This window comes from Vulpes lagopus, chromosome 1 (genome assembly GCF_018345385.1).
Source record: "Vulpes lagopus strain Blue_001 chromosome 1, ASM1834538v1, whole genome shotgun sequence".
Classification (NCBI taxonomy): domain Eukaryota; kingdom Metazoa; phylum Chordata; class Mammalia; order Carnivora; family Canidae; genus Vulpes; species Vulpes lagopus.
The window spans coordinates 180,580,297-180,597,313 of record NC_054824.1 but is presented as its reverse complement, the minus strand read 5'-3'; the positions used below and the strand labels follow the sequence as shown (position 1 = coordinate 180,597,313).

The window sequence follows — 17,017 nt, the reverse complement described above, 5'->3', positions numbered from 1 at the left end:
TTTAGCCTTAGTTTAAGGTGTGTGTAGGCAAGCTATAGAATTTTGAACAATCTTAAAACCAGTTGATAAGAACTTTTAAAACATTTCAGTGCATGTTCTGGAAAAGTGGAGACTCAGGTATAGAACAAGATGGAAACATGCTGTCCTTCAAGCATTTGAAGGCTTTATTCCTGAGAGAGAAAGAAAGTTAACTTGTACTATTGCATAGAAATTATAGGGATCAGTTCAACTCAAGATAAGGAAAAGTCTTTGTAAACTTTTAAATTGTCAAGCCATCCTATAGGCTGTCTTTTAAGATAATAGTTTCTTCATTGTTGCAGTGTTCAAAGAGAGGCCTGGTCTGTTTTTGTTAGAGAATAGTGTATAGCATGTTTACATTAAAAGGTCCTTTGACTAGACAATCTCTAAGGCAGCATTTCTTTTTCTCCAAAAGTAAACACAGCCTGACGTTTAGTTCTTCTTGAGATAAAGTGTGTTTTATGAAAATTCAGGTTGCATTTCAAAATTTAATTGATTTTTTTAAAGTCATATTCTTTAGAGACTTTTTTATAAGTTTATTAAAAAGGATAGAAACAGAGAAACCAGTGGAAGACTATTTCATTAGTCTAGGTTAGAGATGATAGTGTGGGAACTTGGGTAATTGCCGTGGAGGCTGTGAGAAGTGGTTAGACTTGAGATCCACTTTGCACGTAGAGCCCCATGTTGCAATGATAGAATGGTCTAAGGTACTGAGTGAATAGTAACAGCCATATTTTGAGATAGGAAAGAGAAGAGCAATCTTGGAAGAGGTGGAGAATACACCCTGTTTTGGCCATCTTAAATTTGCATTTATTGCTGGATTTAAGGATATATGTATATATTGTTTAACCAGAAACATTTTTCTTTTATTTTTGCCCAGTGAATGCTGCCACTCTTCTTTTGGGAGTGGAGAGTCAACATAAAATCAGTGTTCCTAGAGCTCCTACAAAAGATGAAATGTCTCTCAGAGCTTATACTGCTCGGTGCAGGTTGAATAGATTACGTCGTGCAGCATGTCGTTTATTTACTTCTGAAAAAATGGTTAAAGCTATTAAGAAGCTTGAAATTGAAATTGAAGCTAGGCGGTTAATTGTTAGAAGAGATAGACACCTCTGGAAAGATGTGGGTAAGAAAATTACAGAAATCTTGTGATTATTTATGTTTTCTAAAGATTTATTTATTTGAGAGATTGAAAGAGCAAGAACATGTGGATGCATGAGTGGCAGGAGGACCGGGGAGATGTGGGGGAGGGAATCCTCAAGCAGACTGCCCACAGAGGGTAGAGCCCAACGCAGGGCTGATCCCAGGACCTTGAAATCATGACCTGAGCCAGAATCAAGAGTCAGATGCTTAAAAAAAAAAAAAAAAAAAAAAAGAATCAGATGCTTGATTGATTGAGCCACTCAGGCACCCCTTTAATTAATTCTTTAAAAATACTCAAGACTTTATATTTCAGAGTCAAAAATGTACATGATTTGACTTTGCTGCCTAAAGTCTCATGTACTTTAATATGATCATATATATATTTAAGAATGGCATGTATCTAAATTAACTAATTTCATATAAGTGATTATCCCTTTTCCCCACTGATTTCTCTCCATAAAATTTTATCTGTTGTCTCTATTTGATTAGTGGTCTGAGTTTACTTGCTTTTCACATGCGTTTCAGGAGAACGGCAGAAAGTCCTGAATTGGCTATTGTCCTATAATCCTTTATGGCTACGAATTGGCCTAGAGGTAAGTATATGCTTCAGTTTTTGAAATTATATACTTTAAAAAATTTTATACTTTTTATTATATATACCTTCAGTAGACTTTTTATTATATATTTTTAATAGATTCTTTAATAAAATGTGGTTTCATTTGGTTAGGTTAATAGGTCTTTCAGTATAAAATTTAAGATCCTTTAATAAACACTTAGTAGGTAATTAGATTAGGCCAGCATATATTATTGGTCTATCATCACATAGTAATTTTCCTGTTTTCTTAAATACGTGTGATTTGGTACTGGATATAATGACAAGTATAGTAAGCTCCTTTTTTGAGCTTTTACAAACAATAATACTAGGCTGTTTTAAATATACTTTCTAATTTAAACCTTTTCAAAACCCAGTGAGGTATGTTTTATTATTTCCACTTCATTGGCAAAACTGAAGCTTAGGTTTGCAGTGACATGCTATATGCCAATTATTAGTCAGGATTTGAATGTATACCTGTCTGATGCCAGAGCCTGAACTTATAACCATTTTGATGCAATTTTGATGCAATAAAAATGTCATCAAATTTGAGTGTTTTTCACTCATTGCATGGCTCAGTAAGACTTAAAATTTTAAAACTAACTGAATGAAAAAGACATTAGTAGTTGACTATTAGAAATATGATTCTATTTAAAAAATACTCTGTGTTGGGGATCCCTGGGTGGTGCAGTGGTTTGGCGCCTGCCTTTGGCCCAGGGCGCGATCCTGGAGACCCGGGATCGAATCCCACGTCGGGCTCCTGGTGCATGGAGCCTGCTTCTCTCGCTGCCTGTGTCTCTGCCCCTCTCTCTCTCTCTCTCTCTGTGTGTGACTATCATAAATAAATAAAAATAAAAAAAAAATACTCTGTGTTTCCAGTCTTCTTTCATCTTTTGCATTTTCTTTAGGCCTTCGCCATTGTCACGTGGGATAGTCTGTTCAGTTTAGTCCAGGTTCTAGAATACAATGGTCTTTGGGACTGAAAGGAATTGTTAACAGTAATTTGGCTTCAATTTTCAAGAAATTGAGGCCCAAAGAGAACAAATTATAAGCTTACTGTGCTCACACAGTTTAATAGTGTCATTGCTAAGATTTCTTATTTCAGTTTAGTATGCTTTTGTTAATCAGAAAATTACATATCAACTGGCTCTGCTTCACATGTTAAATAATTCTAGAACCTTTATTGGAGTAGAACCTCTATTTGGGCTGTAGTGAAAAGCAAAAGAGTTAGGTAGAAACTTGTGATACCTTTTAAAACTTCTACTTGGATGTAGTATGTGTTGCTTCCATCCATATTCCACTGGCCAGAGCACACTGTGGCCCACCACAAATGAGATACAGCAAGTCCATGTCAGTTGATGGGAATATATAATCCTTTTACATGGAAGGGGGAAGGATGAGTAATTGTGAACAAAGTATTTTACCTCACCACCACATCTTAAGGTTCTGGTGGTGGCCATGGCCTTTGAGAATTTTAAGAAAACATCAGAGGCAAAAAAATAAGTAATATCTAGTAAAAAAAAAAATCTTTAATATCTTTATAAAATAAAGTTTTTTCTGTTTTGGCATATACTTTTCATGCTCTTATCTCCACAATTGGTCAATGTAAGATTCTAAGATATAGTATGATATGGTTTTAGTTTTTTCTAGTTCCTTTAAAAATCAATAATAAGCATGTTGATGTTAAATTAATTTCATGTTTAAATCATTAATTATAAACAGATCTGAACTTCCCAAAGTATTATCTTAGATTATTTCCAGATGGATTTCCATCTGTTAACTATTAGAAAATTTTTAATATTTAAGTTTCTGTTGTACCTTCATGATATACTTAAGTAGAATAATTAATCATTGAATTTGAACAACATGCCTACTTTTGATAGTTCTTTAAAGGAAAAAATTAAAATGTAAATATGGTTTGTCAGATGATTCTTAAGAAATTATCTTAGTCCTGAGCTTTTGGTTTTTTTCATCGTACACCGTACACACTAAAGAATACACAGAGCATGTATGGTTTAAAAAGGTTATTTAGCAAATATCCATGTTATTTCCATACTATTTAGAAAATAGAACATTGCCAAATCCTTAGAAGATTGTAGTTTGCTTTCCCTTTATTGTATCCCTTTGCTCCTCAAAGGTCACATAGTCTGGACTTTTATTTCTTTTCAGACAGTTTTTGGAGAACTCCTGTCTCTGGAAGACAACAGTGATGTCACAGGGTTGGCTGTGTTTATTCTGAATCGCTTACTTTGGAATCCCGATATAGCTGCTGAGTATAGACACCCCACTGTTCCTCATCTATATAGAGATGGTGAGTGGTTCTACCTTCATTGCATTCTTTCCACACTATACCTAAATGGCTTCTTTTTATTCTTCCTCGTCTCTGTTTAAATTTTATCTTCTTAGGGATGCCAGTGTAAATAGTCCTTCTCTCCACTATTCTCCCTTTCTTTACACCCGTCATTCCCCATCATTTCCTCCATCACTATAATTATTTTTACCTTTTTGTTGTCTCTACCCACCCTCTCCTCACAAGTAGGCTGTAAGCTCTGTGGAGACTGTATTTGTTTTAGCTCATTATTATACATATGGCACCTAGGATACGACCTGCATTGAGTAGGTGCTGATTAAGTATTTGTTGCATGAGACAGACTACATCACTTGATATCTCCGTACATCTGCTTCTTACTCAATGAGCTGCAAATATTAAAACAGAGTTTCTATGAGTATTGCATGAATTCAAATATTAAAAGCAGAAAGACGCATGGTGTTCTATTTGTGCTTACTATTACTTTTCTTTATTAGTACATTGTCATATTTTAAGGTGAAACTTATCTTTCACAGATTAACGTGCTATGCTTTTTTGTATTTCTATTTAAGGTCATGAAGAAGCTTTGTCTAAGTTTACATTGAAAAAGCTATTGCTGTTGGTTTGTTTCCTTGATTATGCCAAAATATCCAAACTTATTGATCATGATCCTTGTCTCTTCTGTAAAGATGCTGAATTCAAGGTATAGTGTTCATTTTCTCTTTTTATATTTCACATTTAAGACTTTTGCTTGTTTTTATAATGTATTTTCACTTTTAAAACTTCTAAGTTTCCCAAAGAGGAGTGCTTTGGAGTGGAATAGGATAATAATGCCTGTCTAGTCCATCTTACTAGTATTTCTAACTTTCTAACTTATTCGTTGACCTTTAAGCCAGCACACATCCCTGAGAATCAAATCAGCAAAACTATGCTTCTAGGGAATTAACAGGGGAGAAATTTCTTTCTTAATTTAGCATATTATCAAATGAATACTAATTTTTGGAGTTTGTTATTAAGAGAAATTTTTTAAAAGGCCTTAAATTGGAAATTTTTATGTACGTTATTACCATATGATATGAAATCTACTTTTTTTTAATATAATACCATTCATTTTACTTTATTTCTATATGCACAGAATAAGAATCTGTTGTTATCTAAATAAAATTATAATCTTGGGATATAATACCTGGAACCTGTTTCTCCACAGACTAGTAAAGACATTCTTCTGGCTTTTTCACGAGACTTCCTAAGTGGTGAAGGTGACCTTTCCCGTCACCTTAGCTTATTGGGATTACCTGTTAACCATGTTCAGACACCATTTGATGAATTTGATTTTGCTGTTACAAATCTTGCTGTGGACTTGCAGTGTGGGGTGCGCCTTGTGTAAGTATAAGAAAATAGAATTATTTTTCTTAATGACTAAAATTTTCTGGAAAACACTTTTCTGTATTTATATTGTCTTTATTGCTCTTTTTTTAAATTAATTTATTTGTGAGAGTGAGAGTGAGTGAGGGGGAAAGGCAGAGGGAGAGGGAGAAAATCCTCAAGCTGAGCACAGAGCCTGACACACAGGATCCCAATCCCAGGATCCTGAGATCATGACTTGAGCCAAAATCAAAAGTGGACACTTAACCAATTAAGCCACCCGGGCACCCCTCTTTCTTGCTCTTTCTTGTGATGCAATAATTTTTTTAAGGGTTAAAAAAATTTGGGATAAGTATCTGCAACACTTTTGTAAAATGGTGTCAATTTTAGATCCAGAAACCTGGTTTCCGATGCAGAATTTTTTTTCACGCTGACAGTGACAAGAGTCTGTGAGTAGAAACCAGTGGGGCCCCAGAATAGGAGTTGGGACAAGCATGGAACTAATTAAAATATCAAACATTTAAGTAGCACATTATGTTGATAGTGGTTTCGTAAGTACTACATTACTTGGGACCAATCCTAGTAAGTATTATTAACCTTGTGTAACACATGAGGAAAAGTAAGCTCTCAAGTAAGAGTGCCCAAATTTTATACCATGATTAGGACATGAACTCAGGATGTCTGGCTTCAAATCACACAGTGTTTCTCAGTAACAAATTAGGATCCTCAGAATTGGTTTCTGTATGAGTCCAGTGAGTTTACGAGTTTCTGGAAGGTGTGGCCATGAGCATGGTACTGCAGTTGGGCTCTTCTGGATCTCAGCATTGGAGACATTTGCCTTGTTTCTAGGAAACTTCCCAATTTATATTACATTTGATATTTCTGAGGAAGGGATCTCTGGATCTTTAGAACTCCCCAGTTCTTCTAAAACAACATACATGTCACTTGTTTCCTTCTAAATTAAATTTCCTGTGAACATTCTTTTCTGATTATATATTCTCACAACAAGGTGTAATAGTCTTTTGAAACTTTAGCTGTCTCCCACCTGAGCAATTTCCATATAGGCTAGAGCATTTATTTGATGAAAATGTTTCACATGTTATTTTTATATATTTTTAATTTGTTCATTTCATGAATCCAAGCCACAACATCTGTTTTTCTAGCCAATAAGAATTCACGTTTTTAGACTTTCTCCATTTTCCAGAACAGGCAGTAATTGGTTTTATGTTCAATGCTGTTTTCCACAATGGAAGATTTACTTGAAAAAAGCAGTGTTGAATGATGATGCTTTTTAGTTGATCAGGAATTCTAACTAGTTAAGACACTTGATTTTGTATACCAGATTTCTACTAATATTCCATGGGGGCTTGCTTTTTTCTGTAGAAATATTGATTATTATCTAGTACATAAAATACTAGTGACCTAGATGATGTTAGGGGTTTGAATTTAAGTTCTAGTATATGCCTTCTTAAGATAGGTCCTCAAATATTTTTACATTAATCTGGTATAGATATAACAGAATGGCTTTCAAATCTAATAAAACTCCGTTTTAGTTCATATTACTAGCTATGTGACTATAGGCAGTTTACTAAATTTCCCTGGGCTTTGGTTTCTTCATCTGCAAAAAAAAAAAAAAAAAAAAAAAAAAAAAGGATAATAATGCCTGATTGTAGGACTTGGTATGAGGATTAAAATAAGAAAAGAAAGCACTTGCTTAATGTGTAAAATACAGTAGTTCCTCCATAAAAATCCTCCTCCTTTCCTTTCCCTTTCTTTTTTCCTATAGAACTCTGTTGTTTTTTTCATGTGTGCATTTGTGTATGTATGTCTCTTTTCTTTTCTTACACTCTGTTCATAGACCTCAAACCCCAGGCTTAAAATGAGAGATGATTCTTATTTGCCAATTATGGAGCCACAGTTTTCAGTTCATTTTTTGGGCTCTTTCTCACCTAAAATCCTTTAAATTTGAAAGATTTATGTGAGTGATAACTGCATTTAAATAAACTTCATCTTGCATTTTGTTTTGTTTTGTTTAAAGGAAAGTTAAGTATATTTCTTTACATGATAAAGACAATCATGCATTGACAGATTCTTAGCATCTCAGTGTGGAGAGGCTAAAGGCAGGATATTTATGATATTTTGAGGTCTGGGTTTGAGACCCACCGTTTGATGCAGGGAGCTTTTCATATATGTTTTTACATGATAATGTCATCTTAAAATTCCCTTAATAGGCGGATCATGGAACTTCTCACACGGGACTGGAATCTCTCAAAGAAACTCAGGATGCCTGCAATAAGTCGTCTTCAGAAGATGCACAATGTTGACATTGTTCTTCAAATACTTAGATCACAAGGAATTCAATTAAATGATGAACATGGTAAAAATTGAGTAAAGATAGAACATTTTCTTCTCACCAAAAATTGATATGTAGATATATTGTGCTAACAGACTGTCTTTTCATTTATAGGAAATGCAATCCTATCTAAGGATATTGTGGATAGACACAGAGAAAAAACTCTTGCATTACTTTGGAAAATAGCATTTGCTTTTCAGGTATTGTACATTTGGTAAATTTTATACTTTTTATCAATTTTTAATATTGATTTATAAAAGCATTTTTCATCAAATAGACTGTTACTGGGATTTATTTTGTTCTGGGAACTGGGACAATTGCTTTATATATATTTCAAATTACTCTTCACAATACCCCTGTAAGGAAGGTGTTATCACTGCTTCGTAGGTAAGAAAACTGAAGCTAGAAGTTAAAGCATTGATAGGAAGTAGAAATGAGATTAGAACCCAGGCTTGTGTGTCCCATAGTTTTACACATGACACACTATACATTAACCACTACGTATTCCATCACTTCCGCATAAACTATGTTTGCCTTTAAAAAAAAAAAAAAAAAAAAAAGACAACAACTAACTTCTGTGGGTTAAAAATGATACTTGAAAAACATAAATACATGTAGCCTTTTTTTGTGTGTTTCAGGTCGATATTTCCCTTAATTTAGATCAGTTAAAAGAAGAAATTGACTTTTTAAAACACACACAGAGTATGAAGAAAATGTCTGCACAATCATGCCATTCTGATGTTATTACCAATAAGAAAAAAGACAACAGAAATAGTGGTTCCTTTGAACAATATAGTGAAAGCATAAAGCTGTTGATGGAGTGGGTAAATGCTGTTTGTGCTTTCTATAATAAAAAAGTAAGTGTTTTTGTTTTAGCTTCAGTATCTTTAAGTACCTTTTGGTTAAAGCCAGAATTTACTCACAAAATATTTTATTGTGTTTTTAAAATAATGTAGTTTATATATAAGCAAACTTTTCTGCAAATGAGTGAGGATGTTTTCACATACTGTATTTTATCTTAGCTGTGACCAATTGTATAATGCATGATTTTTTTATGTATTACTAAGAAAATATACCTTAATCAGGAGTCTCAATAGGAGACATTTACACACTAAAAAAAAAAAAAAAAAAAGGAGACATTTACACAGAACGGGCACCTAAAGATCACACCCTTATTTTAAAGGTAGATACAAATAAACCCAGCATGCAGAAGGGGACAGTAGAGAACCTGACCACGGGGTATAAGAAGGAGGAAAAAACTCTTGAGTTGAGTGTTTTGTAACCATTTGTTATATTGATACTGTATTTTTATATGAAGTATACCTTTAAATGAAAATATGTGAAAATGAATAAAATATCTGGTCTGGGGCAGCCCAGGTGGCTCAGCGGTTTAGTGCTGCCTTCAGCCCAGGGCCGGATCCTGGAGACCCAGGATGAAGTCCCACGTCGGGCTCCCTGCATGGAGCCTGCTTCTCCCTCTACCTGTGTCTGTGTTTCTGCCTCTTTCAGTGTGCGTGTGTGTGTGTGTGTGTGTGTGTGTGTGTGTGTCATGAATAAATAAATAAAATCTTTAAAAAAAAATCTGGTCTGGAATATGAAGTCAGAAAAATGATACAGAGTCCATGTTACTAAATATAATAAACTGTTATACCTTGAACAATATGATTAGTAGAAAACATTGTCAGATATATAGACAATCTTCTACATTTTAACTAAATACCAGTGAGCCACTGAAGGGTCTAGGGGAGAATGTGTTTTCATACCTTTCTCTTAACTTCTGATGTTACCGGCAATCCTTGGCATTTCTTGGCTTGTAGACACCTTACTCTAGTTTCTGCCTCGGTCCTCACATAGCATCTTCCTGTATATCTGTCTCTGTGTCTCTCTTCATATAAGGATAGGATACCAGACATATTTGGATTAAGAATCCACTGTACCCACTATGACTTCATCTTAACAGATTAAATCTGCAATAACAATATATTCAAATACTGTGATATTCTGAGGTTCTAGGTAGGACATGAAATTTTTGAGGGACCCTATTTCTCCTAGCACAATAATCAAATTCTATTTTTGACATAGTATTTTATAATTGATAATTTGGCTATAAATATGGTATTATCCTAGGTGCTATCACCTAATGTGATTTTCTTAGCTACTAAGAGGAAATACAGACTATAAAACCATTAATATCTATATTACTATCTAAATACAGCTAATTAATTATCTGTTATTTCCAATTAGGTGGAGAATTTTACAGTGTCTTTCTCAGATGGCCGTGTGTTATGTTACCTGATCCATCACTACCATCCTTACTATGTACCCTTTGATGCAATATGTCAGCGTACTACTCAAACCGTAGAATGCACGCAGACTGGTTCGGTGGTGTTAAATTCATCATCTGAATCTGATGGAAGCTCTCTGGATTTGTCTCTTAAAGCATTTGATCACGGTTAGCCCCTTTTGGCTGATGAACTTTTCAAGTTTTTCTCTGCCACATCAGATTTTTGACTAGAGCTATCTAATCTCTTTTTTTTTTTTTTTATTTGCCTAGTAGAAAACACTTCAGAACTATACAAAGAACTTCTAGAAAATGAAAAGAAAAACTTTCAGTTGGTTAGGTCTGCAGTTAGAGATCTTGGTGGAATACCTGCTATGATTAATCATTCAGACATGTCCAATACAATTCCTGACGAAAAGGTAAGCAAGAGTTGCTTAACTAATAATAAGAGTCTCAGAAGGTGACAGCAAGTTGCCTATTTTTCTCCATCAAACTTCTGTTTTCATCTCTTCTGTTTTCTCTTAGGTGGTTATCACTTATTTGTCATTTCTTTGCTCAAGGCTTTTGGATCTTTGTAAAGAAACAAGAGCTGCTAGACTTATACAGACAACTTGGAGAAAATACAAACTAAAAACAGATCTGAAACGCCATCAGGTACTCCCCCAAAATGAAAACACTACAATGTGAATTATACTTCACAAAATACCAGTTGATTGATTCTCGTTATGATTTTGACATTTTAATGATTTGTGAAGTTATTGCCATAATATTGACAATTGCGTGTATTTTGAGTTGGGGATGGGCGTTTCTCCTGACTCTTGATGTTTCCTTCACTGGATATGTCAGTTTTCCAACCACTGTCCCCTGGTTTGCTCTAGGGGAGGTAAAATGACTTACCCCTTTATGAATTTGTGAAAGTAAACTGAGGATACCTGACTTAGCTTTTTTCTTCTTGGAATCTAACTCATCTCTGGGACCAGGAGTTTTCCATGAACTTTTTATGCTGTGTTCTGGGAGCCTTGATCTTGGTGCTGGAGTGCCCCTTGGGTCTGGGTGTCAGTATCTGATTTGTAGTTCAGTTAGCCAGCTCTTTTTGTCTCAAAGCTTTTCCTTTGTATCCTTTATTAGTTTAAAAGTGGTAGTTTGGTTTCTGTTGTTTTATTTCTCAAAATGTTTGTGACTCTCTCTCTCTCTCTCTCTCTCTCTCTCTCACGAATAAATAAATAAAATCTTTAAAAAAAAAAAAAGGGGGGGGGATCCCTGGGTAGCTCAGCAGTTTTAGTGCCTGCCTTCCGCCCAGGGTGTGATCCTGGAGTCCTGGGATCAAGTCCCACGTCAGGCTCCCTACATGGAGCCTGCTTCTCCCTCTGCCTGTGTCTCTGCCTCTCTCTCTCTCTCTCTCTCTCTCTCTCATGAATAAATAAATAAAATCTTAAAAAAAAAAAAAAAATGTTTGTGACCTGGGCACAGGGAGAGAGGTATGTTTGTATTATTTCCCTTTGTGACCCCTATAGTACAAAATTTTGCATTAATGTAAGCATTTCTTTTTAATTCTGAGAAAAATATAATTTTTAACCATCTCTAAAATGGTCTCCTTGCTCAAGTTGAACAAACTATTTTAATCTTTTTTTTTCTCTCTACTCTTCCCACTAATGATCCTATTCACTTATTTGGAAAAAAAATCAAACAGCCATACTTGATACATTTATTAGATATTTCAGAAATACTTTCCATCTGATATTGCTCCTCAATTTTGAGTTACGATGCATTTATAATAGAGTTCTTAATAACTATAAAATAGCTACATTTTGACAACTCTTGAACATACTATGTATTTTGTTATAGTTTATCAAACTCAGAAATAACACTAATTGAAATAATTTGCTCTTACCATACTCAAACTCTTGGTAGTAACTTTTGGGAAATAGGCAGTGGGCTTATATGTTTTTTTCTGCTACCAGACATTCTTTGTGCCTTCTTTTTGCCCCTTGTCAGAATCTACCTCCTTGCCCACATATCCCTTAGAGGATAACTTTGTAGGAAAATTGCTTTAGGAGAGTTTTCAGCAAAGACTCTTTCTTGGTTGGTCTTCAGATTACTTCACTAATTCTGTTTATATGAAATTAGATCAGAGATTTAAAAGTCCCATGAAACAGGGATGCCTGGGTGGCTCAGCACCTGAGCATCTGCCTTTGGCTCAGGGTGTGATCCCGGGATCCAGAATCAAGTTTCCCATCAGGCTCCCCACGGGGAGCCAAAAAAAACTAGAAAACCTTTTAAAATAAATAAATCCCATGAAATGGATATTTATCAGAATGGGGGGTGGGGAGGGTGAATGAAATATCTTTCTTTTCTGCTCAGGATAGCCTTAATAAGATGTAAACTGTAAAGATTTCTTAGCTCTTTGCTGGTGAGATCTCTTTTCCAGATTTATTTATTTGGTCTAGGTAGTAGCAGTTTCCTTGTTTCTTAAAGACCACTGCTTTTCTCTTTTCTCCAGAGGACCATGCTCCCTCTCTTATACAATTAAACTAACATCCAATGATGTCTTTTCATTTGCTATCTGGGACATTAAGCAATAGGTTCCCTATATATTCTCATAGAAATATTATAAGCTAATAAATATATAAATATTACCTTCAGACAGCTAATTTTTCAGGTGTTATATTTTACTTTCTTGTTATTGTTATAATTCATATAAACTATCCATGGAGAATAGACTGGCTCAAGTTCTTGTAGTGACAAGTGAAAATTGTCTAATGGCCCAATTACCTAACAAATGAAGCAAGATTATCCAAGGGTATTCCAACACATTCTACCTTTTAGTTCTCCCTGTCAAAGAGTAGGCATAAACTGTAAAGCAAAGTAAATCCCTGTATGAGGCCCATATACAAGGTAAAATAAAACAAGCTTGTGACACATTGGCTTAACGACATAGCATTAAAAATGTTGACGTGCAGTCTAATTTAGAGAAAAAAACGTGACTGTCAGCATTGGAACTTTTATCATCAGTTTATCTAAGTTTTCAAACAGTTACTAGTTTTTGTAATATGTTTGCCTCTTTGGATTTATCTACTTTCCATCTGTAGCTTCTTTAATGTCACATAAAATTGTTCCATTTTAGTTTACTTAAGATTGAGATGGTCTAAGTGTTAACTTACCTTAGCCTACTATAAGAATGCCCCTTGCCCCTAGAAATTTTTACTCAAATGCAATTTTTGACTTTTTTTTTTTTTTAACCTAATAGGAAATGCTTTTTTTTTTTTTTTTTTTTTTTTTTTTTTTAAGATTTATTTATTTATTAGAGACACAGAGAGAAGCAGAGACATAGGCAAAGGGAGAAGCAGGCTCCTCTCAGGGAGTCCGATGCAGGACTTGTTCCTGGATCCTGGGATCATGCCCTGAGCCAAAGGCAGACTCTCAACCATTGAGCCACCCAAGCTTCTCAAATCTTCAGAAATTTTTTAACTTGCAAAACTAAAATTATGCTCCTTAAATAACTCTCCACTTCCTCCTCCCCCTAGCCCTGGTAACCACCATTGTACTTTCTATTTCTATAAATTTTACTATTTTAGATACCTCATATAAGTGAAATAATGCAATATTTGTCCTTTTATGACTGAATTATTTCAGTTAGCTTACATCCTCAAGGTGCATCCATGTAGCATGTGGAAGAATTTCCTTCATTTTTAAGGCTGTATAATATTCTGTTGTATGCATAGATCACATTTAGTTTATCCATTCATCTTTTGGTTATTCCCACCCATGGGTTCATGTGAATAATGCTGCCATGATTATGTGTGTACCTCTTTGAGACCTTGCTTTAAGTTCTTTTGAATATATATCCAGAAGTGGGATTACTGGATCTATGGTAGTTTCATTTTGAAAATTTTTTAATAAACTGCCATACTATTTTCCATATTGGTCACTATGCATTGCATTTTACAGTCTCACCAGTGATGCACAAGGTCTTCCTGCCAATACTCCTTAACCTTAATGAGATACCTCATTGTGGTTTTGATTTGCATTTCTCTGACAATTAGCATTGTTGAAAATCTTTTCATTTGTGTGTCATTTGTATGTCATCTTTGGAGAAATAGCTATTCCTTTGTCCATTTTTAGATCAGGCTATTTGATTGTTTTTGTTTTTGTTTTTTTTTTTTTTTTATTTGATTGTTTTGTTGTTGAATTATAGGAGTTCTTTATAAATTCTAGATAGGAGTCCCTTATTAGATATATGATTTACAAATTTTGTTTCTCATTCTATAGATTAAGTTTTCGCTCTGTTGATTCTGTCCTTTGCTGAACACATTTTTTAAAAATGTTGTTATCCCACTTGTCTGTTTGCTTTCTTTCGTTGCTTGTGCTTTTGGTGTTATCCGATAAATCATTGCTAAATATGAAGTTTTTCTCTATTTTCTATAAGTAGTTTTATAGTTTTGGGTCTGACATTTAGGACTTTAATCCATTTGGAATTTATGTATATGGTATAAGAAAAGGGCCTAACTTCTTTATCTTGTATGTGGATATCTACTTTTTCTAGCATCTTTTATTATATAGAGACTCTTCTCATTGAAAGCTCTTGGCACCCTTGTCAACGATCTTCTATCCACAAAATGAGAGGTATTTCTGGGCTCTCTATTCTATGCCATTGGTCTGTATGCCGGTCTTTATGCTAGTACCACACTGATTATTGTACCTTTGAAATATGTTTTGAAATTGTGGATAGAGGGAGTGGTTTTAATTTTGATATCTGTAGCCTTAAAGGCCATAATGCTTCATAGGGGCACTGACAGTGATGTTCGATGGCTTAATCAACTTGGACATAATTTCTCAGCCCAGTTTTAGAATTGTCTAGTCTTTTTTCACTTAGAAGTGGTCTAATATATGACTCACCATTTTGTATTATTTGTTTCAATCTCTTAACTACATTTTTCCGTAGAGTGGCTGTGTGATCCCTTCCATAGTTGAATATGTTCCCATACTGTGCAATTTTCTTTTTTTTTTTTATTTTTTTTATTTTATGATAGTCACAGAGAGAGAGAGAGAGAGAGGCAGAGACACAGGCAGAGGGAGAAGGCAGGCTCCATGCACCGGGAACCTGATGTGGGATTCGATCCGGGGTCTCCAGGATCGCGCCCTGGGCCAAAGGCCGGTGCCAAACTGCCGCGCCACCCAGGGATCCCCAGTGTGCAGTTTTCATTCACAGATAACAACAACTGATTAGAACTAACTAATAATTAGCATCGATAGCTAATGTCTGTGTAGAACCCATCCTTGATGGTGAGCTGTCCCAGATAGCTACATAAAGGGTATCAAACATGCTTTAAAATTGTTCTTTCCACCAGAAGGAATAACTTATATTCTAGTGTCCAGTTCAGATAACTAAAATTATAAATCCTACCTTGGAGAGTATGACAAAGTGATTGCCCAGTTCAAATACTGCCTACCCTACCAGTGAACTGACAGTCTACTTGACTTCTCTCAGTTTCCCCATAGTCATAAAAGTGGTACCTGTTCATCTGTTCTTATGGTTGTGTAAGATTTAGATGAATTATTCATAAAGTGTTTATAATGGTGCCTGATGCCTAGTAAGTATTTAACCTATGTTGTTTTTCCTAGTAATTCATTATTAGAAGTGACAGACATGGAGATGGGTAGAATACTAGCCTATAGTTTTCCCAGGGCAGGTAGCTCCTCTTCGGTCAGCAGTCTCCATGCCACTTCTTTTTTTTTTTTTTTTTTTCCATGCCACTTCTTTTTTTTTTTTTTTTTTTCCATGCCACTTCTCATAACCCAATATTCTGTTGTCTTGAGTGTCTATGCCTTAAAACCATAATGTATTCTATGCTAAGAGGAAATATTTTACTGCTTCTCCCTTTTTGTTCATTCCTTTGTTCAAATTGTAACAAAGTAATGCTACCTTATATTGTAAGGCATTTTGTTTATTTTAGGGTCTCCTTTTTTCTTTTTTATTTCTCTGTATGGTCCACCCCTTTTTTCAAAATCAGGCATGAATTCTCTGGGCCATAATCTAAGAAACATACCATATTTAAATTGCCTTTATATTGATTATTAAGGACCTGTGATATATCAAACATGTCTGTGATCTTTTATTTTAGGATTATATTTCCTAGAAATTTTTCTTTAATCATATAAATATGTATGCATGTCCACCAGCAGACCTTTTAACATTCCTAGAAGTATCTATACTCCAAAGATGAGCATATCTTAAGTCTCAGGATTGTTTTCTTTTCAGGATCAACTTGATTAATATTTAATAGATGACTTTCTTACAAACTTAAGTAACTAAGCCTTGTTTTATATTTGCTTTTTTTTTTTCTTTAAGGAGCAAGACAAAGCTGCAAGAATTATTCAATCAGCTATAATCAATTTCTTAACAAAACGGCGATTAAAAAAGGAGATCAGTGCAGCACTGGCCATTCAGAAATATTGGCGAAGATTCTTAGCACAAAGAAAATTATTAATGTTAAAAAAGGAAAAACTGGAAAAAGTTCAAAATGAATCAGCATCAGTTATTCAGGTATCGTATCCTGGTATATTGAATTTTAAAAGTTTTAATGTCATTTTTAAGGAAGAAAGTAAAATATGAAGTTTTCAATTATATATTAGACTTTCAATTTTTTTTGGTACTTGAACAAATACTTAATACCTTCCAACTACCTCCAAAACTCTTACTATGTTCAGCATAAGACTCAAACAAATTGAAATGCTTCCTTTGCTCTGAAGTCTAATTCTTTACCTCTTCTGTCTTTATTTTATATTAGAGGTTTGTAATCTTCTGCTCCATGGTACATGCTGACATACTATACCATTTTACTTTGTATATCCACAAACTCTAACCAAGTTCTTTGTTTAATCTTTACTATATGCCCTGGAAACTTATTTGGGATAAATGTGAACATTTTCCTCTGTAGCCCACTTAGTTGCATGTAA

General features: G+C 34.5%; 1 protein-coding gene across 4 annotated transcripts in view; it reads left to right on the top strand.

Annotated features, from left to right (window-relative positions):
• ASPM (assembly factor for spindle microtubules) overlaps nt 1-17,017 on the top strand; it is a 69,107-nt gene that overhangs the window by 20,154 nt on the left and 31,936 nt on the right. For 3 of the 4 annotated variants that reach the window (XM_041743933.1, XM_041743853.1, XM_041743773.1), the window contains exons 6-17: nt 899-1,144; nt 1,687-1,754; nt 3,923-4,064; nt 4,634-4,764; nt 5,269-5,444; nt 7,658-7,803; nt 7,894-7,979; nt 8,418-8,636; nt 10,024-10,231; nt 10,334-10,479; nt 10,586-10,714; nt 16,410-16,604. In XM_041743933.1, coding sequence (XP_041599867.1) covers nt 899-1,144; nt 1,687-1,754; nt 3,923-4,064; nt 4,634-4,764; nt 5,269-5,444; nt 7,658-7,803; nt 7,894-7,979; nt 8,418-8,636; nt 10,024-10,231; nt 10,334-10,479; nt 10,586-10,714; nt 16,410-16,604 — 1,892 coding nt within the window. The remainder of the gene's footprint in view (nt 1-898; nt 1,145-1,686; nt 1,755-3,922; nt 4,065-4,633; nt 4,765-5,268; nt 5,445-7,657; nt 7,804-7,893; nt 7,980-8,417; nt 8,637-10,023; nt 10,232-10,333; nt 10,480-10,585; nt 10,715-16,409; nt 16,605-17,017) is intronic. The other variant, XM_041743686.1, reaches the window with a different exon arrangement.